The following is a 26,830-nucleotide window of genomic DNA, read 5'->3' as shown; positions in this document are numbered from 1 at the left end:
AGCATCAGAAAGCACCCCACAGAGAACAAAGTGGTTACAAACTCCCCTACCAGTGAAGTTTAAATGTTTATACAGCATACAGGCAGGCATGTGCACATCCTCTAAATATTTAAAACATCCAGCAGTTGTAACATATTGTGGGGACAGGGATGGTTGGGAGGGGTGGGGCTCGTATTCAGAGACAACCCTACAGCAAATACTGAAGGACAACTTGACGCAACATTGCGTAGTTACATTCCTCCTGCCTGGAGCCTCATTCACAGCGTTTCTTAATGGTGAGAGAAGCAACAATGGGATTTAAGCGCCCATGTATACTAATCACTAAAAGCCAGTGCACAGGTACAAAAAGGCTAATAGAATTTTGACTTTTATCTGAAGGGAGCGGGGTGGCAGTGGTTAGCACTGCTGCCTCACGGCACCAGGGACCCGGGTTTGATTCCCAGTTTGGGTCACTGTGTGGAGTTTGCATGTTCCCTCCGTGTCTGCGTGGGTTTCCTCCGGGTGCTCCGGTTTCCTCCCACAGTTTGAAAGACGTGCTGGTTAGGGTGCATTGACCCAAACAGGCGCCGGAGTGTGGCGACTAGAGGAATTTCACAGTAGCTTCATTGCAGTGTAAGCCTTACTTGTGACTAATAAACTTTTTTTTTTAGAAAAAGAATTCAGAAGTGAGGAAGTGATGCTTAAGAGGGTAGACCAACTATATGAACCTGGCTGATATTTCCATGACCCAAGGTTTTCAAATGAGAGTCAATAAAATAGACACAGAAATTATTTCCTCTGTTGGGGAAACCCAGCCAAGAGGGCACAATCTTAAAATCAGAGCTAGGCCATTTAGGAGTGAAGTCAGGAAGCATTTTTTCCCCCACACGAAGGATAGTGGAAGTCTCCAACTCATTCCCATAAAAGGCCATGGATGCCATGTTAATTGAAATTTTCACGACCACGAGTGCGAGAGTTTTGTTCGGCAAGAATATCGAGGAAAATGAAGCAAAAGCAGAGAAATGGAGCTGAGGTTCAGAGTCGCTTTCTTAAATGTTGGAACAGGCTCGCGAGGCAAACTGCCCTACTGTCGTTCTTAGTTGACAGGGTAGATGCTGAGGGGATAAGACTCAGAGCAAGGGGTCGGCCAGTTAGGAGACGAGGAAAATTTCCTTCGCCTAACTGGCTGCGAAACTTTAGCATCGTCTACCCCAGAAGTTTGTGGATCCTTCATCGTCGAATCTGTTCACAAAGACCCAATGGATTCCAAATGAATTAAGAGACATGGGTACGGCACAGGAAGTTGGGAATTGAGGTAGGTCAGGTATGATCTGGTTCCAATGGTGGAGCAGGTTTGAAAGAATAAATGGTCTATGCCAGGTCCTATTTATATTCTCCAAACTCATTCATGCTGTATTTACACTGAAACTGTACTGGGTGCTAAAGTTAAAGAGATTTCATCACTCTCAGCATCCGGAACGAGAGAAGAAGCCATTGGAAGATTATGTTCATTTAAAAAACAAGGTCCTTCTCCCTAAACTCAGTTGGTCAAAAAGGGGAAAAGAACAATTGAAAATTTTATGAGAACCCGTTAGAAAAACTCCTCACACTGAACGGGAGTACATCAAGACAATTTAAACATTGGTATCGAATGCAGAAAAATGTTGGAAACGCGCAGGCGAAGGGAATCAAAGCGCACCTACAGTGCAGAAGAGGCCATTCAGCCCATCAAATCTGCACTGACTGACAGTATTTTACCCAGGCCCTCTCCCCCAACCTGCAGCCTCATACACTTACCCTGACTAATCCATCTGACCTGCACATCTTGGGGCACTAAAGGGCAATTCAAATCCAGCATGGCCAATCCACCTAACCCGCACCACCTATGGATTGCGAGAAGAAACCGGAGCACCCAGAGGAAACCCACGCAGACACGGGGAGAATGTGCAACAGCTGGAATTGGACATGGGTCCATGGAACTGAGGCGCAGCAATGCTAACCACTGTGTCACCCCAGGTAATTTGTATGTATTTTTAAAAACTTTATTTTTGGCATCCTTGCCCAGAAATGTGTCTATTTATGCTTTTCGAAAAAAAACAGCTTCAGCTTGTCCTCTCATCTTCAAAGATGCGTGTGCATGTGAATCACCAGTTTTTACTATTCCTGCAGCCCCATAAAAATCAGGCCACTTACATTGCCTACCCGTTATACATGAGGTTTAATATTTATCTGAAAGACACTGGGGTATCAGCTTGGAATAGATGCGCAAGCTTCTGAAGTAGGGCTCAAAGTCCCGTGCTCCAGACATAAAGTGGCGAGAGATCATGACCCACTCACTCACTGAGCATCAGCTGACAAACTGACAATCCATCAACAGTCCTCAGCTCGGACTGAGGTGCATCATACTTGTCGTAATATCAGAATCCCTACAGTGCAGAAGGAGGCCATTCGGCCCATCGAGCCTGCACCGACAACAATCTCATCCTATCCCCGTGACCCCATACATTTACCCTGCTAATCCCTCCTGAAACTAGGGTCAATTTAGCATGGCCAATTAACCTAATCCGCACATCTTTCGGACTGTGGGAGGAAACCGGAGCACCCGGAGGAAACCCACGCGGACACGGGGGAGAATGTGCAGACTCCGCACGGACAGTGACCCAAGCCGGGAATCGAATCCGGGTCCCTGGCGCTGTGAGGCAGCAGTGCTAACCACTGTGCCGCCCCCATAATATCGATCACCACTGCCTTGCCTGATGCTGCCTGCCCATGCATTTCCAACTTTCCCTTCAGCCTGACAAACCTTTTGACTGCCACTGTTTTGAAAGGAAATTCAGGGCCAGATTTAAAATGTTCAGATGAATAAAGGGATCGAAATGTGAATTCAGGCAGGATAGTGGGTAATAGTCGGGAAAAAGATACAAAGGTCTGAGCACGTATACCAACCAATTCAAGAACAGCTTCTTCCCTGCTGCCATTAGACTTTTGAATGGACCTACCATATATTAAGCTGATCTTTCTCTACACTCCAGCTATGACTGCATATCATTCACCCTCTCCTTTCCTTCTCCCCATCTATGAATGGTACGTTTTGTCTGTATAAGGCCGGCACAGTGGTTAGCACTGCCGCCTAACAGCGCCAGCGACCCAGGTTCGATTCCCGGCCTCGGGTGACTGTCTGTGTGGTGTTTGCAGGTTCTCCCCATGCCTGCATGGGTTTCTTCCCACAGTCCAAAGATGTGCTGGTTAGGTTGGATTGGCCATGCTAAATTGCACCTTAGTGTGAGGGGGATTAGCAGGATAAATACGTGGGGTTATAGTGATAGGGCCTGGGTGGGCTTGTTGTCGCTGCAGGCTCGATGGGCTCATGGAACTGCATTTTTTTTAAATATAAAAAGCTGTATTGCCTCTACAATTGCTGAATGAAGGGATCAAAATGTGAATTCAGGCAGGATAGTGGGTAATAAACAAAAGTCTGAAATCACGTACCAACCGACTCAAGAACAGCTTCTTCCCTGCTGCCACCAGACTTTTGACCTTTCATTAAGCTGATCTTTCTCTACACCGTAGCTATGACTGTAACATGATATTCTGCACCCTCTCCTTTCCTTCTCCCCCATGTACTCTATGAACGGTATGTTTTCTCTGTATAGCACGCAGGAAACAAAACCTTTCACTGTATATCTAAATAAAAGAATTTGTATAAATAAAAGGATTTGTATTGCCTCTACAACTGCTGAATGAAGGAATTAAAATGTCAATTCAGGCAGGATAGTGGGGAATAAACGAAAGTCTGAGATCACCGACTCAAGAACAGCTTCTTCCCTGCTGCCATCAGACTTTTGAATGGACCTACCTTATATTAAGCTGATCGCTCTCTACACCCTAGCTATTATTGTAACACTACATTCTGCACCCTCTCCTTTCCTCCATAATCGCTGAATGAAGGGATCAAAATGTCAACTCAGGCATGATTGTGGTGAATCTACCCAAGTCTGAGATCACATACCAACCGGCTCAAGAACAGCTTCTTCCCTGCTGTCATCAGACTTTTGAACGGACTTACCATATATTAAACTGACCTTTCGCTACACCCTAGCTATGACTTTACCACCATATTCTGCATCCTCCTTTCCTTCACAATTGCTTCTTCCCTGCTGCCAGACTTTTGAATTTGATTGATAATTGTCGCATGTATTAACATATAGTGAAAAGTATTGTTTCTTGCGCACTATACAGACAAAGCATACCGTTCATAGAGAAGGAAAGGAGAGAGTGCAGAATGTAGTGTTACAATCATAGCTAGGGTGTAGAGAAAGATCAACTTAATGCAAGGCAGGTCCATTCAAAAGTCTGACGGCAGCAGGGAAGAAGCTGTTCTTGAGTCGGTCGGTACGTGACCTCAAACTTTTGTGTCTTTTTCCGGAAGGAAGGAGAGAGAATGTCCGGGGTGCGTGGGGTCCTTAATTTTGCTGGCTGTTTTGCCGAGGGAAGTGTAGACAGAGTCATAGAATCCTGTAGTGCAGAAAGGGGCCATTCGGCCCATCGAGTCTGCACCAACCACAATCCCACCCAGGCCCGATCCACATATCCACCTACGAACCCCTCTAACGTATGCATCCCAGGACACTAAGGGGAAATTTAGAATGGCCAATCATAGAAACCCTACAGTGCAGAAGGAGGCCATTCGGCCCATCGAGTCTGCACCGACCACAATCCCACCCAGGCCCTACCCCCACATATTTACCCACTAATCCCTCTAACCTACGCATCTTAGGACTCTAAGGGGCAATTTTTAACCTGGCCAATCAACCTAACCCGCACATCTTTGGACTGTGGGAGGAAACCGGAGCACCCGGAGGAAACCCACGCAGACACGAGGAGAATGTGCAAACTCCACACAGACAGTGACCCAAGCCGAACCCAGGTCCCTGGAGCTGTGAAGCAACAGTGCTAACCACTGTGCCACCGTGCCAACCTAGCCCGCACATCTTTGGACAGTGGGAGGAAACCGGAGCACCCGGAGGAAACACAGAGTCAACGGACGGGTCCCCGTGAGCCAACGGGTCCCCGTGAGCCAACGGGGACGGGTCCCCGTGAGCCAACGGGGACGGGTCCCCGTGAGCCAACGGGGACGGGTCCCCGTGAGCCAACGGGGACGGGTCCCCGTGAGCCAACGGGGACGGGTCCCCGTGAGCCAACGGGGACGGGTCCCCGTGAGCCAACGGGGACGGGTCCCGCGAGCCAACGGGACGGGATCCGCGAGCCAACGGGACGGGTCCCGCGAGTCAACGGGACGGGTCCCGCGAGTCAACGGGACGGGTCCCGCGAGTCAACGGACGGGAGGCTGGTTTGCCTGATGGATTGGGCCACATTATGATCTTTCTCTACACCCTAGCTGTGACTGTAACACTACATTCTACACCCTCCCCTTTCCTCCACAATTGCTGAATGAAGGGATCAAAATGTCAACTCAGGCAAGGGTGATATGTTGTGTATGGGGGAGGGGGGAATGAACTAACAGCATCTTCCAATCCCCCCCCTCCCCCAGCCCTGTGCAATAACCAGGAGACAAACCGAGAGCAAAATCTCTCTGTCGCTCTTACAATATTCAGCACGCTTTTCTTCCTGTCGTTCTGGGCCTCGGCACTGTGCTGCTGGCCGGCGGCCACACTCCTCTTGCCTCCTCCATTGTCTATGTCCCTGCCGCTCGGCGCGGCGGCGGCGGCTCCGGCCGCAGCTCCGGCTCCGCCCGCGCTCCTCAGCTTCTCCTCCTCCATCTTCTTCTTGAAAAGCGCCATGAAGCTGCCATCGTTGGCGAAGGCGTTGACCCCTTTGCTCTCCGTGCCGCCGCCGTCCGCCTCGGAGCTTCCAGAAACTTCGCGGCTCCTCCGCCTGTCCGCCATCTTGGGGAGGGAGGGCGTTGTCGCAGAGGCTGCTGGGAAGAGGTAGCCAACCTCAAAGCAACCAAAAAAAAACACCTCCAAAAGAAAAAAACAAAAGGTTGAAAAAAAGATAAGAAATTGGCCACTCCCCACCAATTATTTTCAAAAAAAAATATAGGGTCCTACATTGGCCTTTATAAATCAAAGTGTTGAGTATAAGAGTTGGAATGTTATGGTGAGGTTGTACAATGGTGTGGAGATGCCCGGCCTTGGACTGGGGTGGGCACAGTAAGAAGTCTAACAACACCAGGTTAAAGTCTCAACAGGTTTAATTGGCACTAGCTTATTATGTATTTGTATATTCCCAAATCCCTCTGTTCTAAGAACATAAGAAATAGGAGCAGGAAAAGGCCATCTAGCCCCTCAAGCCTGCTCCGCCATTCAATAAGATCATGGCTGATCTGAATATTTCCACTTACCCGCCTGCTCCCCATAACTCTCAATGGTTAAAAATCTATCTGTGACTTAAAACACATTTAACGACGTAGCCTCGACTGCTTCATTGGGCAGAAAATTCCAAAGATTCACTACCCTCTGGGAGAAGAAGTTCCTCCTCAACTCTGTTCTAAATTGACTCCCCCGTATTTTGAGGCTATGCCCCCTAGTTCTTGTTTCCATTGTAAGTGGAAATAGCCTCGCTGCTTCTACCCTGTCTAGCCCCTTCATTATCTTATAATGATATAATTATCTTCTACTGCACTCTTCAGTGTCCTACCTTGTATGTTCTACCTTAGTTTGTCCTTCCAAAGTGCGATACCTCACACTTGTCTGCATTAAACTCCATCTGCCATTTTTCAGCCCATTTTTCTAGCTGGTCCAAATCCCTCTGCAAGCTTTGAAAACCTTCCTCACTGTCCACTACACCTCCAATCTTTGTATCATCAGCAAATTTGCTGATCCAATTTACCACATTATCATCCAGATCTTTGATATAGATGACAAACAACAATGGACCCAGAACTGATCCCTGTGGCACACCACAAGTCACAGGCCTCCACTCAGAGAAGCAATCCTCCACTACCACTCTCTGGCTTCTTCCATTGATGTGGAGATGCCGGCATTGGACTGGGGTAAACACAGTAAGAAGTCTCACAACACCAGGTTAAAGTCCCAACAGGTTTATTTGGTAGCAAAAGCCACTAGCTTTTGGAACAGGCTGTCCCTTTGTCAGGTGGGTGGGAGTTCTGATCACAAACAGGACACAAAGACACAAACTCAATTCACATGAATAATGATTGGGATGCGAGTCTTTACAGCTAATCAAGTCTTAAAGGTGCAGACAATGTGAGTGGAGGGAGCATTAAGCACAAGTTAAAGAGATGTGTATTGTCTCCAGACAGGACAGCTAGTGAGATTTTGCACATCCAGGCAAGTTGTGGGGGTTACAGATAGTGTGACATGAACCCAATATCCCGGTTGAAGCCGTCCTCATGTGTGCGGAACCTGGCTATCAGTCTCTGCTCAGCGTCTCTGCGCTGTCGTGTCGAGTTTGTATACGTCATTGGTGAGGCCGAATTTAGAGTATTGTGTGCAGTTTTGGTCACCTAATTACAGGAAGGATATTGATAAGGTTGAAAGAGTGCAGAGAAGGTTTACAAGGATGTTGCCGGGACTTGAGAAACTGAATTACAGAGAAAGGTTGAATAGGTTAGGACTTTATTCCCTGGAGTGTAGAAGAATGAGGGGAGATTTGATAGAGGTGTATAAAATTATGATGGGTATAGATAGAGTGAATGCAAGTGGGCTTTTTCCACTGAGGCTAGGGGAGAAAAAAAAAACTAGAGGACATGGGTGAAGGGGGAAAAGTTTAAAGGGAATATTAGGGGGGGGGCTTCTTCAGACAGAGAGTGGTGGGAGTGTGGAATGAGCTGCCAGATGAAGTGGTGAATGCGGGCTCACTTTTAACATTTAAGAAAAACTTGGACAGGTACATGGATGAGAGGGGTGTGGAGGGATATGGTCCAGGTGCAGGTCAGTGGGACTAGGCAGAAAAAATGGTTCGGCACAGACAAGAAGGGCCAAAAGGCCTGTTTCTGTGCTGTAATGTTCTATGCAGAAAAGATTTACTAGGATGCTACCGGGACTTGATGGATTGAGTTATAAGGAGAGGCTGAATAGACTGGGACTTTTTTCTCTGGAGCGTAGGAGGCTGAGGAGTGACCTTATAGAGGTCTATAAAATAATGGGGGGGGGGCGCATAGACAAGGTAGATAGTCAATATCTTTTCCCAAAGGTACGGAAGTCTAAAACTAGAGGTTTAAGGTGAGAGGGGAGAGATACAAATGTGTCCAGAGGGGCAATTTTTTCACAGAGGGTGGTGAGTGTCTGGAACAAGCTGCCAGAGGTAGTAGTAGAGGCGGGTACAATTTTATCTTTTAAAAAGCATTTAGACAGTTACATGGGAAGATGGCTATAGAGGGATATGGGCCAAACGTGGGCAATTGGGATTAGTTTAGGGTTTTTAAAAAAAAAATAAGGGCGGCGTGGACAAGTTGGGCCGAAGGGCCTGTTTCCATGCTGTAAACCTCTGTGACTCTATGGTTCTAAAAGAAAAAGAGGAAAAAAAAATCCCCATATCTGGTTTGAGAATTAAAAAGGTGAGAGAAAAGTTGGCCAACAGAAAAGGCGCAAGGCATGACGGATCTTTAAACGGGATGGGGATGAAAATAGATTTTAACGGCGTTAGAAGCGAAGGTTTTAATTTTAATCATGGGGGGGGGGGGGCGTAAAATTATTTATTTTTAAAAGCAGGGCTTTGCCTAAAACGTAGCGGGGCCAATGGGGAGGCCCGTTACTGAGCCGGGTCAGGCCAATCAGAGTCGAGGATGGAGAGGAGTGCCGACCTGGGGGGGCGGAATGGCCTTCGGTCTGAAGGGGAGGATCAGGCGCTCGAAGCTCCCTCCTCCCGTCGCCGCCGCCGCTGTTCCTCACTGGAAGCGGCTCCGGATTTGTTGAGGGCGGATCGTTTATTTGGAATTATCGATAAATAAATTTAAAACAAAAAAAAAATCAATAGAAAGTTCGAGATTTCTCCCTCACTTAAACCCGGTGGGGGAGGGAGGAGGAGGTCACGTGATCGTGTCCAAGATGGCGGCTGCGGCGGCAGCAGCAGCGCCGATGGACGAGGAGTTCGAGGACGCCATCGACGTGGAGCCCCTGGAGCCCACCCTGGCCAACATCATCGAGCAGAAGTCCCTCAAGTGGATCTTTGTGGGTGGCAAAGGTGGGGTGGGCAAAACCACCTGCAGGTAAAAGCGACGGAGCTACCCTTCCGTGCAAACATTTTATTCACAGCCCCTTCCACAGCCCATTCCAAGGGACACGTTGTTCAACCTGAGTCGCACTTCAACTTGGCATCATTAAAAAATATATATTCAAAAACACTCGAGATAAAAGCGAAATGCTGCGGATAATAATCCTCCTCCCTGATTAATCAAGGCCACACTTGGAATACTGTGTGCAGTTCTGGTCACCCCATGATAGAAAGGATATTATTAAACTAGAAAGAGTGCAGAAAAGATTTACTGGGATGCTACCAGACTTGATGGATTGAGTTATAAGGAGGGGCTGAATAGACTGGGACGTTTTTCTCTGGAGCGTAGGAGGCTGAGGGGTGACCTTATAGAAGTCTATAAAATAATGGGGGGCATAGACAAGGTAGATAGTCAATATCTTTTCCCAAAGGTACGGAAGTCTAAAACTAGAGGGCATAGGTTTAAGGTGAGGGGAGAGATACAAAAGTGTCCAGAGGGGCAATTTTTTCAGAGGGTGGTGAGTGTCTGGAACAAGCTGCCAGAGGTAGTAGTAGAGGCGGGTACAATTTTATCTTTTAAAAAGCATTTAGATGTTACATGGGTATAGAGGGATATGGGCCAAATGCAGGCAATTGGGATTAGCTTAGGGGTTTTAAAAAAAAAAGGGTGACATGGACAAGTTGGGCTGAAGGGCCTGTTTCCATGATGTAAACCTCTCTGACTAAAGACCTATCTATATCTCTGTCTTAAAGACACTCAATGACCTGGCCTCCACTGCCTTCTGTGACAAAGAGTTCCACAGATTCACCACTCACTGGCTGAAGAAATTCCTCTTCATCTGTTTTAAACTCCCAACGAGTACAGACCCAGAGTCCTCAACTGTTCCTCATATGACAAACTCTTCATTCCAGGGATCATTCTTGTGAACCTCCTGTGGACGCTTTCCAAGGCCAGCACGTCCTTCCTTAGTTACGGGGCCCAAAACTGCTCACAGTACTCTAAATGGGGTCTGACCAGAGCTTTCTACAGCCTCAGAAGTACGTCCCTGCTCTTGTATTCTAGCCCTCTCGACATGAATGCTAACATTGCATTTACTTTCCTGACTGAACCTCACACCCAGGCCACAGTCCTGTAAACCTCACATATTTAGGCTGTTAATTCCCCAGGCATTAAGGGGCAATTTAGCATAGCCAATCAACCTAACCTGTACATCTTTGGACACTAAGAGGCGATTTACCAAGGCCAATCCACCTAACCTGCATCGTTGGCGTATGGGAGGAAACCGGAGCACCTGGAGAAAGCTCACGCAGATATGGGGAGAATATGCAAACTCCACACACTGACCTGAGGCCGGAATTGAACTTGGGTCCCTGACACTGGGGCATCAGCGCTAACCACTGTGTCAGTGTGCTGCCCTAAAATGCTGTAAAATCTGACTAACGGTCATCCAGACTCAACGTTGGCGCTATTCTCTCCACATATACTGTCAGATATGTGGAGAGGCGCGGTAGCACAGTGGTTAGCACTGCTGCTTCACAGCTCCAGGGACCTGGGTTCGATTCCCGGCTTGGGTCACTGTCTGTGTGGAGTTTGCACATTCTCCCCCGTGTCTGCATGGGTTTCCTCCGGGTGCTCCGGCTTCCTCCCACAGTCCAAAGATGTGCGGGTTAGGTTGATTGGCCATGCTAAAATTGTCCCTTAGTGTCCTGAGATGTGTAGGTTAGAGAGATTAGTGGGTAAATGTGTAGGGATATGGGGGTAGGGCCCGGGTGGGATTGTGGTCGGTGCAGACTCGATGGGCCAGATGGCCTCTCTCTGTACTGTAGGGTTTCTATGATTCAGACCTGCTGAGATTTTCCAGCATTTTCTGTTTTTGTTTTAAAACATTCAAGCTCGAATCAATAATTTTGTGACAGCATAGACAAATTCAGCACTTGAATGGAACTGTCACAAGTGGGCGTACATTAACACTGCAATGAAGTTGCTGTGAAAATCCTCTAGTCACCACCCTCCAGCGCCTGTTCGGGTACACTGAGGGAGAATTTAGCACGGCCAATGCACCCTAACCAGCACATCTTTCGGAGAATAGAATTTATATTCATAGAATCCTGACAGTGCAGAGGATGCCATTCAGCCCATCGAGTCTGCACCAATTCTCTTGACAGAGTATCTTACCCAGACCCTTCCCCAGCCTTATCTCCATAACCCCACACGTTGCCATAACTAACCCAGCCGTCCAATATATCTTGGGCCACTATGGGACAATTTAACATGGCGAATCTACCTAACCTGCACATCTTTGGATTGTGGGAGGAGACTGGAGCACCCAGGGGAGACCCACACAAAAAAAAGACGCTTTCCGCGCCCGCTGGGCACCGCAGGGGTTGGGGTGCATTATTGACCCCAATAACCACATTTTAATTTGATGTTTTTAAGTTTCCTTTGTACTTTGATTTCTGTTCGGGCTGTTCCCCCTCCTTTTTGGGGAGCTGCCCCTTTTACTTTGTCCTGATTTAATCTGAGTTTGTTTACTTGGTTTGGTTTGACCTAAAAAGAGGACATGGGGAGAATGTGCAGACTCCGCACAGACAGTGAGCAGAGACCAGAATTGAACCTGGGTCTTTGGTGCTGTGAGGCAGCAGTGCTAACCCACTGTGCCACCGTGACACCCTGTTAGCTAGAACATGGGGAATAGGAGGAAAGTTATTGATTAAGGGCGTTCCTCAACGTGTCCGGGCCAATACTTACCCTCAAACCCAGTTTTCAAAAAAAGTAAGACCATATGATTGATTTATTATTGTCACGTATTGGGATACAGTGAAAAGTATTGTTCCTTGTGAGTTATAAGCGAAAGCATACCATTCATAGAGCACATGGGGGAGAAGGAAAGGAGAGGGTGCAGAATAAACTGTTGGAGTTGCTGACAGGGTGAAGAGAAAGATCAGCTTAATATGTGATAGACTACACTTCCTCTTGGACCTGCTCTACCATTCATAGCTGATCTACATCAATTCAACTTTGCAACCTGATCCTTTGATTTCCCTTGAGTCCTAAATATCTATCAATCTCCAGCCTTGTATATACTCGAAGACTGGGAATTATTGCTCTCCGGTAGAGAATTCCAAAAATTCACCACCCTATGAGTAAAGAAATTTCTCCTTTGTCTTAAATGTTGATCCCCTTGTCCTGAAGCTGTAACCCCTAGTTCTGGATTCTCCAGCCGTGTCACGCAACTTCTCAGCATCCAACGTGTTGAGTCCTCCAATGCGATAGCATCTCATTCTACTCATTCTGCCTATATGGGACAATCCTGATCCCAGGGAATGATTTACTTACTGAACTTGTGTTGCAACATCTCTAAGGCCAGTGTCTTGTTCTTTGGTTGCAGACAACAAATCTGTATAACTCCCAAGTGTGGTCCTACTAAAGCCCTAGACTTTGTTATTATGTACTCCTTGCATCTCCTTCCATTAAATATCCTAATTGCTAAAATTGTGGCCAAATTTAATTGGACTGTTTTAAAGTGCTTTTTTTTGTCCAATTTGAGTGAGTATAGTTCAATAGGATGTAGTTTTAAAAATCTTGTCTGTTGTTAGATTTTCCTGTTCAAGGGTTGCTTTGTTTGCCAAATCTGGATTGGAAGATTTTCTTGCTAGTAACCTCTTGTTTTTGTTAATAATGGTGCACTTCAGAAGGAAAACGCTGGGGATTGTGTAAAATGTATATTTTTAAAGCATTTCAGTGTTTGTGCTACAGTAGGAGGTTGCCAGATCTGAGGAATAACAACATTTTTCTTAGATGGTGATTTGAGCACACCGTGGCCGTTTGTTGCAGTGTTGGCTGAGATATTGAGGATTATTGGAGCTAGTGTCATTACAGGAATTAATAACATTGGCCCACAAGCTCGAAGAGTACTATGACTACAAAAACAGGTCAGAGTTCTCTGAAGCGTAACTGCCCAAAGCCTGTCCAACATCAGGTGCAGTCAGGAGTGTGGTGGAATACTCCCTCTACTTAAAGTAACAGTAAAGTTTATTTATTAGTCACAAGTAGGCTTACATTCACGCTGCAATGAACTTATTATGAAAATCCCCCAGTTGCCACACTCCGACACCTGTTCGGGTACATTGAGGGAGAATTTAGCATGGCCATTTCACCTAATCTGCACGAGAGTAGCTCCAACAAGGTGAACACCTTCAGTATTCACTCCCTCTACCACTGATGCACAATGGCAGCAGTGTGTACCGTCGACAAGATGCACTGTAGCAACTTGCCAAAATTCCTTCGACAGCACCTCCCAGACCAGCCACCTCTATCACCTGGAAAGATGAGGGCAGCAGACACGTGGGAACACAACTATCTGGAAGTTCCCCTGCAAGCCGCTTACTACCCTGACTTGGAACTATATATACATTCCTTTACTGTCACTGGGTCAAAATCCAGGAATTCCCTCTAACATCGGTGTGGGTGTACCTACACCACATGGACTGCAGCTATTCAAGAGGCAGCTCATCATCATCTTCTCAAGGGTAATTAGGGATAGGCAAAAAACGCTAGCGCAGCCAGCGGTGCCCGCATCCCACGAACGAAAATAAGTCATATCTGGTCCTTTTCTCTCGTGTTCCGTTATTGCACCAAGATCACTGAGTGTAGGGTGTTGTCTCTGTTCAATCTTACAAGCGACGTGTGCTTTGCAAAGAAAGGAAGGAATAAATGAGGACATCTGTCAGATGTTGCCGCAATGATCGCTTTTAATATTTAATATAGATGTACCCAACTTATAAATTGTGTTCTCCAAAACAGCTGCAGCCTGGCTGTCCAGTTGGCGGAGGTTCGCGAGAGTGTGCTCATCATTTCCACAGATCCAGCCCATAACATCTCCGACGCGTTTGATCAGAAATTCTCCAAAGTACCAACAAAAGTGAAAGGCTATGACAATCTGTTTGCTATGGTAAGTAAAAATACATGATGTGGAGATGCCGGCGTTGGACTGGGGTAAACACAGTAAGAAGTTTAACAACACCAGGTTAAAGTCCAACAGGTTTATTTGGTAGCAAAAGCCACACAAGCTTTCGAGGCTCTGAGCCCCTTCTTCAGGTGAGTGGGAATTCTGTTCACAAACAGAACTTATAAAGACACAGACTCAATTTACATGAATAATGGTTGGAATGCGAATACTTACAACTAATCCAGTCTTTAAGAAACAAAACAATGGGAGTGGAGAGAGCATCAAGACAGGCTAAAAAGATGTGTATTGTCTCCAGACAAGACAGCCAGTGAAACTCTGCAGGTCCACGCAACTGTGGGAGTTACAAATAGTGTGACATAAACCCAATATCCCGGTTGAGGCCGTCCTTGTGTGTGCGGAACTTGGCTATCAGTTTCTGCTCAGCGACTCTGCGCTGTCGTGTGTCGCGAAGGCCGCCTTGGAGAACGCTTACCCGAATATCAGAGGCCGAATGCCCGTGACCGCTGAAGTGCTCCCCAACAGGAAGAGAACAGTCTTGCCTGGTGATTGTCGAGCGGTGTTCATTCATCCGTTGTCGCAGCGTCTGCATAGTTTCCCCAATGTACCATGCCTCGGGACATCCTTTCTTGCAGCGTATCAGGTAGACAACGTTGGCCGAGTTGCAAGAGTATGTACCGTGTACCTGGTGGATGGTGTTCTCACGTGAGATGATGGCATCTGTGTCGATGATCCGGCACGTCTTGCTGTGGCAGGGTTGTGTGGTGTCTTGGTCACTGTTCTCCTGAAGGCTGGGTAGTTTGCTGCGGACAATGGTCTGTTTGAGGTTGTGCGGTTGTTTGAAGGCAAGAAGTGGGGGTGTGGGGATGGCCTTGGCGAGATGTTCGTCTTCATCAATGACATGTTGAAGGCTCCGGAGGAGATGCCGTAGCTTCTCCGCTCCGGGGAAGTACTGGACAACGAAGGGTACTCTGTCCACTGTGTCCCGTGTTTGTCTTCTGAGGAGGTCGGTGCGGTTTTTCGCTGTGGCGCGTTGGAACTGTTGATCAATGAGTCTAGCGCCATATCCTGTTCTTATGAGGGCATCTTTCAGCGTCTGGAGGTGTCTGTTGCGATCCTCCTCATCCGAGCAGATCCTGTGTATACGGAGGGCTTGTCCGTAGGGGATGGCTTCTTTAACGTGTTTAGGGTGGAAGCTGGAGAAGTGGAGCATCGTGAGGTTATCCGTGGGCTTGCGGTACAGTGAGGTGCTGAGGTGACCGTCCTTAATGGAGATGCGCGTGTCCAAGAATGCAACCGATTCCGGAGAGTAGTCTATGGTGAGCCTGATGGTGGGATGGAACTTGTTGATGTCATCATAGAGTTGTTTCAGTGATTGTTCACCATGAGTCCAAAGGAAGAAAATGTCATCGATGTATCTAGTGTATAGCATCGGTTGAAGGTCCCGTGCGGTGAAGAAGTCTTGTTCGAACCTGTGCATGAAGATGTTGGCATATTGAGGTGCAAATTTGGTCCCCATGGCTGTTCCGTGTGTCTGGATGAAGAACTGGTTGTTGAAGGTGAAGATATTGTGGTCCAGGATGAAGCGGATGAGATGTAAAATTGCATCTGGAAACTGGCAGTTGTTGGCGCTGAGCACTGAGGCCGTTGCAGCAATGCCATCGTCATGGGGGATGCTGGTGTAGAGTGCTGAGACATCCATTGTGACGAGGAGCGCTCCTGGTTCAACTGCTCCATGTGTGCCGAGTTTCTGTAGGAAGTCCGTCGTGTCGCGACAAAAGCTGGGGGTTCTTTGTACAATGGGTTTCAGGATGCCCTCGACATAGCCGGAGAGGTTCTCGCACAGGGTCCCATTGCCCGATACGATGGGACGGCCGGGTGTGTTTGCCTTGTGTATCTTCGGGAGGCAGTAGAGATCTCCAACGGGGGGAGTACGTGGGATGAGAGCACGGAGGGTGTTCTGAAGGTCCGGATCAAAGGTCTTGATCAGAGTGTTGAGTTGACGGGTGTGTTCTTTGGTCGGATCTGCAGGTAACTGTCTGTAGTGTTCCTCGTTGTTGAGTTGTCGGTACACTTCTTTGCAGTAATCCGTTCTGTTCAGTATGTCTGCTGGTTTGATGACAATGTTGCGGTTGGTCTTGAGAGCGTGGATGGCGTTACGTTGTGCTTGGGTGATGTTCGGGGCTGTCTTGTGAGTGCGGCTGATGAATTTGGTGTTGACGCACCTCCTGACGGCTTGGGCATACATGTCAAGTCGAGGGCAGCGGCCTTCCGGAGGAGTCCAATTCGACTCTTTCCTCTTCGGATGCACTGCGGATCTCTCTGTCGGCTGTTCCGGTTCATTGGCTGTCTCATTGTGTTCGTTGTTGGCCTCTTGGGGTTTGTGGAAGAACTCCCTCAGCCTCATTCGCCTGATGAATTCCTCTGTGTCTGCTGCGAGACTGATGGGGTCTATTTTGGTGGTGGGGCAAAAATTAAGCCCTCGGCTGAGAACTTCGATTTCATCTGGTTGAAGTGTGTAGTCGGACAAGTTGACAATGGACTTCCCTGCAGTGGTACTGTTTTCTACTGTGGTACCGGGGGAGGCTTGGTTGCTGCTGGTGGTGAACAATCACTGAAACAACTCTATGATGACATCAACAAGTTCCATCCCACCATCAGGCTCACCATAGACTACTCTCCGGAATCGGTTGCATTCTTGGACACGCGCATCTCCATTAAGGACGGTCACCTCAGCACCTCACTGTACCGCAAGCCCACGGATAACCTCACGATGCTCCACTTCTCCAGCTTCCACCCTAAACACGTTAAAGAAGCCATCCCCTACGGACAAGCCCTCCGTATACACAGGATCTGCTCGGATGAGGAGGATCGCAACAGACACCTCCAGACGCTGAAAGATGCCCTCATAAGAACAGGATATGGCGCTAGACTCATTGATCAACAGTTCCAACGCGCCACAGCGAAAAACCGCACCGACCTCCTCAGAAGACAAACACGGGACACAGTGGACAGAGTACCCTTCGTTGTCCAGTACTTCCCCGGAGCGGAGAAGCTACGGCATCTCCTCCGGAGCCTTCAACATGTCATTGATGAAGACGAACATCTCGCCAAGGCCATCCCCACACCCCCACTTCTTGCCTTCAAACAACCGCACAACCTCAAACAGACCATTGTCCGCAGCAAACTACCCAGCCTTCAGGAGAACAGTGACCAAGACACCACACAACCCTGCCACAGCAAGACGTGCCGGATCATCGACACAGATGCCATCATCTCACGTGAGAACACCATCCACCAGGTACACGGTACATACTCTTGCAACTCGGCCAACGTTGTCTACCTGATACGCTGCAAGAAAGGATGTCCCGAGGCATGGTACATTGGGGAAACTATGCAGACGCTGCGACAACGGATGAATGAACACCGCTCGACAATCACCAGGCAAGACTGTTCTCTTCCTGTTGGGGAGCACTTCAGCGGTCACGGGCATTCGGCCTCTGATATTCGGGTAAGCGTTCTCCAAGGCGGCCTTCGCGACACACGACAGCGCAGAGTCGCTGAGCAGAAACTGATAGCCAAGTTCCGCACACACAAGGACGGCCTCAACCGGGATATTGGGTTTATGTCACACTATTTGTAACTCCCACAGTTGCGTGGACCTGCAGAGTTTCACTGGCTGTCTTGTCTGGAGACAATACACATCTTTTTAGCCTGTCTTGATGCTCTCTCCACTCCCATTGTTTTGTTTCTTAAAGACTGGATTAGTTGTAAGTATTCGCATTCCAACCATTATTCATGTAAATTGAGTCTGTGTCTTTATAAGTTCTGTTTGTGAACAGAATTCCCACTCACCTGAAGAAGGGGCTCAGAGCCTCGAAAGCTTGTGTGGCTTTTGCTACCAAATAAACCTGTTGGACTTTAACCTGGTGTTGTTAAACTTCTTACAGTAAAAATACAAGCAGTGTAGAATAAAATGGCACGAATTAAATGTGATGTATGTGGCTCAGATCATTTATTTAGCCAAGCAAATGAGATAAACCAGGAACTGATAATGCAGCGGTTGTAATTTTTGTGGTTCGGGATTCCATATGTGGACAGTCAGGGGAAAATTGCTGCAGTTACTTTGTATAAGAGTGCCACTACACTACAGAGGATTCAATTATTACATGTGGCATGTGTTTACATGTAATGGTTAGCTTGAATGCCAATGTCGCAGTTTTCAAACCTCCGAACATGATAAATCTGATTAGAGTCACAGAGGTTTACAGCATGGAAACAGGCCCTTTGGCCCAACTTGTCCATGCCGCCCTTTTTTTATAACCACTAAGCTAGTCCCAATTGCCCGCATTTGGCCCATATCCCTCTATACCCATCTTACTCATATAACTCTCAATGCTTTTTAAAAGACAAAATTGTACCCGCCTCTACTACTACCTCTGGCAGCTTGTTCCAGATACTCACCACTCTGAGTGAAAAAATTGCCCCTCTGGACCCTATTGTATTTCTCCCCTCTCGCCTTAAACCTATGCCCTCTAGTTTTAGACTCCCCCACCTTTGGGGAAAAGATATTGACTATCTAGCTGACCCATGCCCCTCATTATTTTATAGGCCTCTATAAGATCACCCCTAAGTCTCCTACGCTTCAGGGAAAAAAGTCCCAGTCTACTCAGCCTCTCCTTATAACTCAAACCATCAAGTCCCGGTAGCATCCTGGTAAATCTTTTCTGCACTTTTTCCAGTTTAATAATATCCTTTCTATAATAGGGTGACCAAAACTGTACGCAGTATTCCAAGTGTGGCCGTACCAATGTCTTGTACAACTTCAACAAGATGTCCCAACTCCTGTATTCAATGTTCTGACCAATGAAAGCAAGCATTCTGAATGCCTTCTTCATCAGTCTGCCCACCTGTGACTCCACTTTCAAGGAGCTATGAACCTGTACCCCTAAATCTCTTTGTTCTATAACTTTCCCCAACACCCTACCATTAACTGAGTAAGTCCTGCCATGCTTCGATCTACCAAAATGCATCACCTCGCATTTATCTAAATTAAACTCCATCTGCCATTCGTCAGCCCACTGACCCAATTCTGAATAGGGAGACAATTTTATTTTAAAATAAAAGTAACATTTTGTGCAAGAAAAGGTCACTGCTTCCAATGTCCCTCTATGATCATTCTGCTATGGGCTAATTTTTACCCATGTTGATCACCACCTGTTAATTCCCAGTTTTTAGGAACCTTCAGCTCTCCTCAAAGAGGAATCGAGCCTCAATTTCTGTTCCCCGCAGATATCAATTGAAGTTTCAATTTTCCCCAAGTCCGTTACTCTTCGGAAGGTTTTAATTAAGCCAGTTCATGCGATCGCAATCTCCCAAAGACTAACTCTAAGACAAAGAAGAACATTTTCAAGCTTTTAGAGTCATAGAGGTTTACAGCATGGAAACAGGCCCTTCGGCCCAACTTGCCCATGCCGCCCTTTTTTTTAAACCCCTAAGCTAATCCCAATTGCCCGCATCTGGCCCAAAACAAAAGTCCACTCCAAACTCCGTGGCCTGGGGCTCGGCTCCTCCCTCTGTGACTGGATTCTAGACTTCCTAACCTACAGACCACAATCAGTAAGGATAGGCAACAACACCTCCTCCACGGTCATCCTCAACACCGGTGCCCCACAAGGCTGTGTCCTCAGCCCCCCACTCTGCTCCTTAGACACCCATGACAGTGTGGCCAAATTCCTCTCCAACTCCATTTTCAATTTTTAAAAAAATATTCGTTCATGGGATACAAAGAACAAAAAACAGTACAGCACAGGGACAGGCCCTTCGGCCCTCCAAGCCTGCCCCGATCACGTTGTCCTATCTAGACCAACCGCCTTTTGACCACCTATCTTGACCAAAGCGTCACGGGAGGAGGCACAGCAAATGGGAGATAGATACGAAGCCAGAATGAAGGAGTGCAGTGTCTCTGGAGGGTTGCAAGGCTGGTCACCTGATTTAAATTGTAAGCGTACTCCGGATGTACAATTCACTTGGAACCCAGATTGGCAGTTTTGAGGGAGATTTCTACTCGTGTTTCACGCAAGAGTCTTCCTGCAATGCGAATACCTTGTCAAACGCGGAAGTTGTACTGATAATCCAGTTGGACAGCTATGGCTAGACAAAGTGCACTATTTTAGAGAGAGGTCGGTTAGCTCAGTTGGCTGGACGGGTGGTTTGTGATGCAGAGTGATACTGGCAGCATTGGTTCAATTCCTGTGACAGTTGAGGTTATTCACGAAGGCCCCACTAAATCACACCGGTCAGCTCTCCCCCTCCAAGATTATGGTCATCTGGCACTATGGTGACTTTACAAGTTTAGAGAGAATAGTAACTTGCATTCTAGAAGCTGAATCATGTTAAATTCCATTTGTTTTCAAAGGAGTTTGGGGTAAATAAGTGAAGAGACAATTGCACTTCATAGTATTATTGGCAATAAGTTATATGATGATAATATAAGTATATTGTTTTTTTTCTTGTTTAAGGGGAATCTTTAGAATTTCAGATTTATTATGCCAGCAGCCGGTGTGTTTGGAAAAACATTTAGCTCAAAAGGTGTGAAAGCAAGTTAACAACTCATTTTCAGCTCGGAATTTGCTACTTAGATAGAGCTAATGGACTCTTGTTCGTACAAGAAGTTCCCCTGGGATGTGTGGTTAAAGGTGATTGACAGGGTCATGTGATGAACTGGGTCAGTGGCAGAGAGAAAGGAGCTTTAGCACTTTTAGAATGGCAGTTCTAGCTGGGAGTCTGTTGAAGATCGAGGTCTGCAAGCTGCCCTATAACTCATTTTCTCTCTGAAAGCTTCAAGACTGTGAACACAATTTATAGCAAGTATATTTATGGTTATTAACTATTTAAAGTGGCATTTAAATCTCTGAAAGGAATGTTGCTTATTTGGGACTGAAACTGTCAAAAGCTAGAAAGAAACTTGCTTCCTTTCAATTTTAAATATTGTTCAACTGTTAATGGTTAAGCTGCTTCATTTGTTAGCGTTATATTTAAACTGTGTTATTAAATAAAGTTTGGTTTAGTCTAAAAGATCCCTAATTTGTCAGTGGAATCATTCCTGGAAGGAAGTATCCTTTCCTCACATTTATGCCAAAATACAAAAGTTGTTGGGGTCTGGTCTGGCGTCCTAACATAACTTGGGGTTCTGGTCCAGCACCCTAACAATTATCACAGAGTCTTTACGATGCAGAAGGAGACCATTCGGCCCATCAAGCGTGCACTGGCGCTCTGAAGTCATGAGGTAATGTGAGAGGGAAAGGCAGGGTGGCACAGTGGTTAGACTCAGTGTATGAAGAACTGTTTATATCTTTGATTTTTGAAATCCTCCATTTTACAATAAACAGCTTAACAGTTTTCCACCTTTGGGCAGACCCCATCGAAGAACTAGGTTCAATTCTGAGCACTTCAGGAAAGCTATATTTGACTTGGAGGCGTGCTTACTTATTGGGATGGCACTGAAGCATTAAAAAGTTTTTTAAAGTTTCATAAACTTTGGCTTGTATTCTTTTGAGTTTAAGATATTGAGGGGTGTTCTAATATGGTGAGCGGGCGGGTAAGTGGAGCTGAGTCCATGAAAAGATCAGCCATGATATTGAATGGTGGAGCAGGCTCGAAGGACCAGATGGCCTACTCCTGCTCCTAGTTCTTATGCTGTTCAGGTGTGAACTCAGGGAGGCCTTTTTTACAGAAGGTTTATCAGAAACCTGCAATCCTCTTTTTAAAAAAAAAGGTTGTGGCTGGTAGGTCACTCAAAATTGTGGAAACTGAAATCGTTAGGTTTCATTGGGTAAATGCATCAGAGCCAGATCAGTGGAGTTGACATACAGAGCAACCATGGATTGATTAAATGTTGGAACTTGCTAGGTGGGCTGAAAATAAATAACACCTTCCAGTGTTATTCCTTCAAGTAAAAGCTTCAAGTTTTTAGGTGTCCAAATCACCAACAAATATTTTCCTATTCCAACATTCTCAGTCCTGCTCTTGAATGAAAGGTTACGCTTTGCCCTCTAAACTTTCTTTCAGCCCAAAGTCAGCTTTCTTGTGCTTGTTTGTGAAGTGCTTTGTGTATCTTGACACTTAAAAGCTGCTGTGGAAGTTCAAGTCATTGCTTTATGGTTATTCTAGCCCTAATTTATACAGGAATAAATAACAAGGGAAAAGTTCTCTGAGAGGTACTGGAGTGACAAAACTAGGTCCATGTATGGAGGGCATTAGCTATGAGGAGAGGTTGGAGAAACTTGGTTTGTTCTCACTGGAACGACGGAGGTTGAGGGGGCAACCTGATTGAAGTCTACAAGATTATGAGAGGCATGGACAGAGTGGATAGTCAGAAGCTTTTTTCCCAGAGTGGAAGAATCAATTACTAGGGGGCGCAGGTTTAAGGTGCGAGGGGCAAGGTTTAAAGGAGATGTACGAGGCAGATTTTTTACAGAGTAGTGGGTGCCTGGAACTCATTGCTGGGGAAGGTGGTGGAAGCGGATACGGTAGTGAGGGGCATCTTGACAAATACATGAATAGGATGGGAATAGAGGGATATGGTTTTAGTTAAGTTGGGCAGCATGGCCGGTGCAGGCCTGGAGGGCTGAAGGGCCTGTTCCTGTGCTGTCATTTTCTTTGTTCTTTGTATGTGTTGAATAGGGTCTTCTGGTAGTAAAAGGTTTTCAGCTTGTGTGCTGTATGGGGGAAAAAGTCATTTTTGGGAGTTTTCTATCCTGTACGAGTTTGTATTCTAAGGATGAACACTGAAACTTTATCGGGGCTTTTCCCTTTTCTCATCCAGGAAATCGATCCGAGCCTGGGAGTGGCTGAATTACCTGATGAATTTTTTGAGGAAGATAATATGTTGAGCATGGGTAAAAAGATGATGCAAGAGGCGATGAGTGCGTTCCCAGGCATCGATGAAGCTATGAGCTACGCCGAAGTCATGAGGTAATGTGAGAGGGAAAGGCAGGATGGCACAGTGGTTAGCACTGCTGCCTCGCAACGCCAGCGACCCAGGTTCAAATCCGGCCTTGGGTCACTGTCTGTGTGGAGTTTGCACGTTCTCCCTGTGTCTGCGTGGGTTTCTTCCAGGTGCTCCGGTTTCCTCCCACAATCTAAAGATGAGTGGGTGAGGTTGATTGGCTATGCTAAATTGCCCCTTGGTGTCGGGGGTATTAGGAGGGTAAATACGTGGGCTTATGGGGATAGGGCCTGGGTGGGATTGTTGTCAGTGCAGGCTCGATGGGCTGAATGGCCTCCTGTACTGTAGGGATTCTGAGATAGGAACGCGGGGATTCCATTTAACCCCTCAAACCTGTTCCACCATTCAACAAGACCATGGCTGATTGGGGACCAAACTATAATGCATCTTTGCCTCATAAAACATCGCTCAATCTTGGTTTCAGAATTAACATTTAATCTGGCATCAATTGCTCTGAATGTTCCAAACTCCTACCACCCTTTGCACATATAATTTGTGTGTAATTTAACTCTTGAAAGGTCTGGATCTAATTTTTAGACTATGGAAATATTTCCATGGCTCCTTAAGCCATGGAAATCTTATCCGTTTCACTTAATCTAATCTTCGATCAAATTACCCCTTAATCTTCGAAATTTCAGGAAATACTTGGACCCAAAAATATATATAGTATAGCCTCTCTTTCATCAAAAAACAGCAGGTTAAAATAACTTTGAGAGATCTGATTTAATCTCCAGCTCCATTTCTTACATGAAATCTGTAATATTTTAGTACTCTAGGTGGATGATATTGCTGGCATAGGATGATTGGTGTTTGATTTGATTTATTAATGTCACGTGTATTTCCTTCCACAGTTCATAGAGAAGGAAATGAGAGAGTGCAGAATGTAGTGTTACAGTCATAGCTAGGGTGTAGAGAAAGATCAACTTTATGCGAGGTAGGTCCATTCAAAAGTCTGACAGCAGCAGGGAAGAAGCTGTTCTTGAGTTGGTTGGTACGTGACCTCGGACTTTTGTATCTTTTTCCCGACGGAAGAAGGTGGAAGAGAGAATGTCCGGGGTGCGTGGGGTACTTAATTATGCTGGCTGCTTTGCCGAGGCAGCGGGAAGTGGAGACTGAGTCAATGGATGGGAGGCTGGTTTGCGTGATGGATTGGGCTACATTCACAACCTTTTGTAATTCCTTGCGGCCTTGGGCAGAGCAGGAGCTATACCAAGCTGTGATACAACCAGAAAGAATGCTTTCTATGGTGCACCTGTAAAAGTTGGTGAGAGTCGTAGCTGACATACCAAATTTCCTTAGTCTTCTGAGAAAGTAGAGGCGTTGGTGGGCTTTCTTAATTATAGTGTCGGCATGGGGGGGACCAGGACAAGCTGTTGGTGATTTGGACACCTAAAAACTTGAAGCTTTTACTTGAAGGAATAACACTTGAAGGTGTTATTTATTTTCGAAGAAAAAGATGTTGGTTTGTATGTGGGGCAGCGCCATGAATCAGGCTTCTAGCTTCAGTCGTGTCTTGCTTTGAGAATCCTGGACCCTGGCTTTCAAGCAGGATCGTGGTGGAGCAGCTACCTTTATTTTTTGTCTTGTGTGAATGTGTGCAAACCTGAGGAACTATGGAAGGAAAATATTGTGGGATACTAGGGTGCAAGTATCTTCATTGGAACTTAAAATGTTCCCATACGCTTTAACCCCTAATGTGTGCAGAGTAGCAAAAACTGCTGTCGAGAAAGTCTTCATAAGAGCAACAATTTGATCCCCCGAGTAACAGAGAAAAAAGCCCTGGAGCTATTTAAGTTGAATGTTGTACTTGGGGTGAGGCGTGGGGGCGGTGGGTGAACTGTAGTTTTAAAGTTTACATATTCGTGTCACAAGTAGGCTTACATTAACTGCAATGAAGTTACTGTGAAAATCCCCTAATCGCCATACTCCAGCGCCCATTCGGGTACACTAAGGGAGAATTTAGCATGGCCAATGCACCTAACCCGGACGTCTTTTGGACTGTGGGAGGAAGCCGGAGCACCCGGGGAGGAAACCCACGCAGACACTGGGAGAATGTGCAAATTCCACACAGACAGTGACTGGGAATCGAACCCGATTCCCTGACGCTGTGAGGCAGCAGGGCTAACCACTGTGCCACCGTGCTGCTCCTGGCGTGAGGTAACTGTGGGTACTTTAGCTAAGATGACACTTCTTTGTATTTTTTCTATGTTCTATGATGGGGTCTTTTAAGAGACTTCTGGATGAGTACATGGGACTTAATAGGATTGAGGGTTATAGGTAAGCCTATATATAGGCCTAGGTAGGTAGGGACATGACTGGCGCAACTTGTAGAAAGCTGTATTCTTTCTAAGTTCTATGTTCTTTACCCTGAGAACGGTTGCAATCTGGGACTCTCAACCACGTGGAGCTAGGTGGACACGAGAATCAAGAGTAGAAGGGGTTATTCTTTCAGGGTTAGGTGAAACAGGAGGGGAGGGTAGAATTGGAAGGCGAGTTGTGTTAAATTCAGCAATAACCAGTTGAGCCGAACACCCATTTTTTGTGTTGTACATTCCATGTAATCATCCTCTTGTCTGTCGCACAGCCTCTACTTTGCCGGACATGGTGATTTTACTGCCTTGCTTTTCTTCAGTTCAGGTAATCTAAATGAACCTTCATAATTTGTTTGAAAATTGCAGCGTGTTTGCAGTGAGGGGGGGGGGGGGGGGAGGTGAGAATGCTTCTACTGAGCTACTTGCTGGATCGAGGTGACTGTCAGTGTTAAAAAGACAGTAAATCCTACTGTGCACTGAGCACCCCCCCCCCCCCCCCCCCTCCTCCCTCCCTCCCCAGCCCACTGTTTATCTTGCTAAATCCAGCCTCTGAAAAATGTGAAAGCTGCTTAATCCTACTCCAGCTGTGCAATGGCAGTGACCCTCCAACTCTCAAAACTTTTGCACATTAAGTGACAGAGTGGATTTTTAAAGTTTATTTATTAGTCACAAGTAAGGCTTACATTAATACTGCTGTGAAGTTACTGTGAAAATCCCCTAGTGGCTCTACTTGCATGTTAATTGGCACAGGTCATATATGGTGTATGTTAAATACATGACACAGATTGTAAAATTGAGCTTTCACATGTCTTGATGCTGTTTGAGAACATGTTAAGACAGAGCTGTAGAATTCGTGAGATTCTCACACCGCTGTCCGGTTAAATTGTTTAAGGATATAAAATTTATGGGCGCTGATTTACCAGCGAACGAGGTTCCATCGCTGCCGATAGCTTTTTACACTCTAACGCGGCCCCGTTTGTTAAATAACTTGTGTTTTGCAGGCTGGTGAAAGGCATGAATTTCTCGGTGGTGGTGTTCGACACAGCACCAACAGGGCACACACTAAGACTCCTGAACTTTCCAACCATCGTTGAGAGGGGACTTGGGAGACTAATGCAGATTAAGAACCAGATCAGCCCTTTCATCTCCCAGGTAATCTAAGCTCATGGCCTCATCTGCTCTGAAATCTTTTAGACAATGTAATGCAGGTAAATTGGTGTGAAGAATGAGATTGTGGTTGTTCTGCTGGGAGGCAGTGGCGGCTGGTGTAGTCTATGGGGTAGGACATGGGTGAAAATAAAATCTGACAGCATTCCTGCTCCTTGTGCCATTGGTGTCTGCAACTGGAAAGTGGGTAGGTCTAG

General features: G+C 46.5%; 2 protein-coding genes and 1 long non-coding RNA gene across 4 annotated transcripts in view; 1 reads left to right on the top strand and 2 right to left on the bottom strand.

The window, feature by feature from the left end:
- trir (telomerase RNA component interacting RNase) overlaps positions 1 to 5,903 on the bottom strand; it is a 76,716-nt gene extending 70,813 nt beyond the window's left edge. Inside the window, exon 1 of the mRNA XM_078235094.1 lies at positions 5,586 to 5,903. Coding sequence (XP_078091220.1) covers positions 5,586 to 5,885 — 300 coding nt within the window. The 5' untranslated portion in view covers positions 5,886 to 5,903. The remainder of the gene's footprint in view (positions 1 to 5,585) is intronic.
- The window catches only part of LOC144507797 (uncharacterized), a 266,778-nt gene extending 254,934 nt beyond the window's left edge, over positions 1 to 11,844 (bottom strand). Inside the window, exon 1 of the long non-coding RNA XR_013500142.1 lies at positions 11,793 to 11,844. This is a non-coding gene — a long non-coding RNA (uncharacterized LOC144507797). The remainder of the gene's footprint in view (positions 1 to 11,792) is intronic.
- The window catches only part of get3 (guided entry of tail-anchored proteins factor 3, ATPase), a 44,265-nt gene continuing 26,182 nt past the window's right edge, over positions 8,748 to 26,830 (top strand). For both annotated transcript variants that reach the window (XM_078235075.1, XM_078235077.1), the window contains exons 1-4: positions 8,748 to 9,172; positions 13,982 to 14,129; positions 22,972 to 23,120; positions 26,468 to 26,618. In XM_078235075.1, the coding sequence (XP_078091201.1) occupies positions 9,012 to 9,172; positions 13,982 to 14,129; positions 22,972 to 23,120; positions 26,468 to 26,618 (609 nt within the window). In that variant the 5' untranslated portion in view covers positions 8,748 to 9,011. The remainder of the gene's footprint in view (positions 9,173 to 13,981; positions 14,130 to 22,971; positions 23,121 to 26,467; positions 26,619 to 26,830) is intronic.

This window comes from Mustelus asterias, chromosome 19 (assembly GCF_964213995.1).
Source record: "Mustelus asterias chromosome 19, sMusAst1.hap1.1, whole genome shotgun sequence".
Classification (NCBI taxonomy): Eukaryota; Metazoa; Chordata; class Chondrichthyes; order Carcharhiniformes; family Triakidae; genus Mustelus; species Mustelus asterias.
Note: the sequence above shows the minus strand (reverse complement) of the source record. Positions and strands in the feature narration are given on the sequence as shown.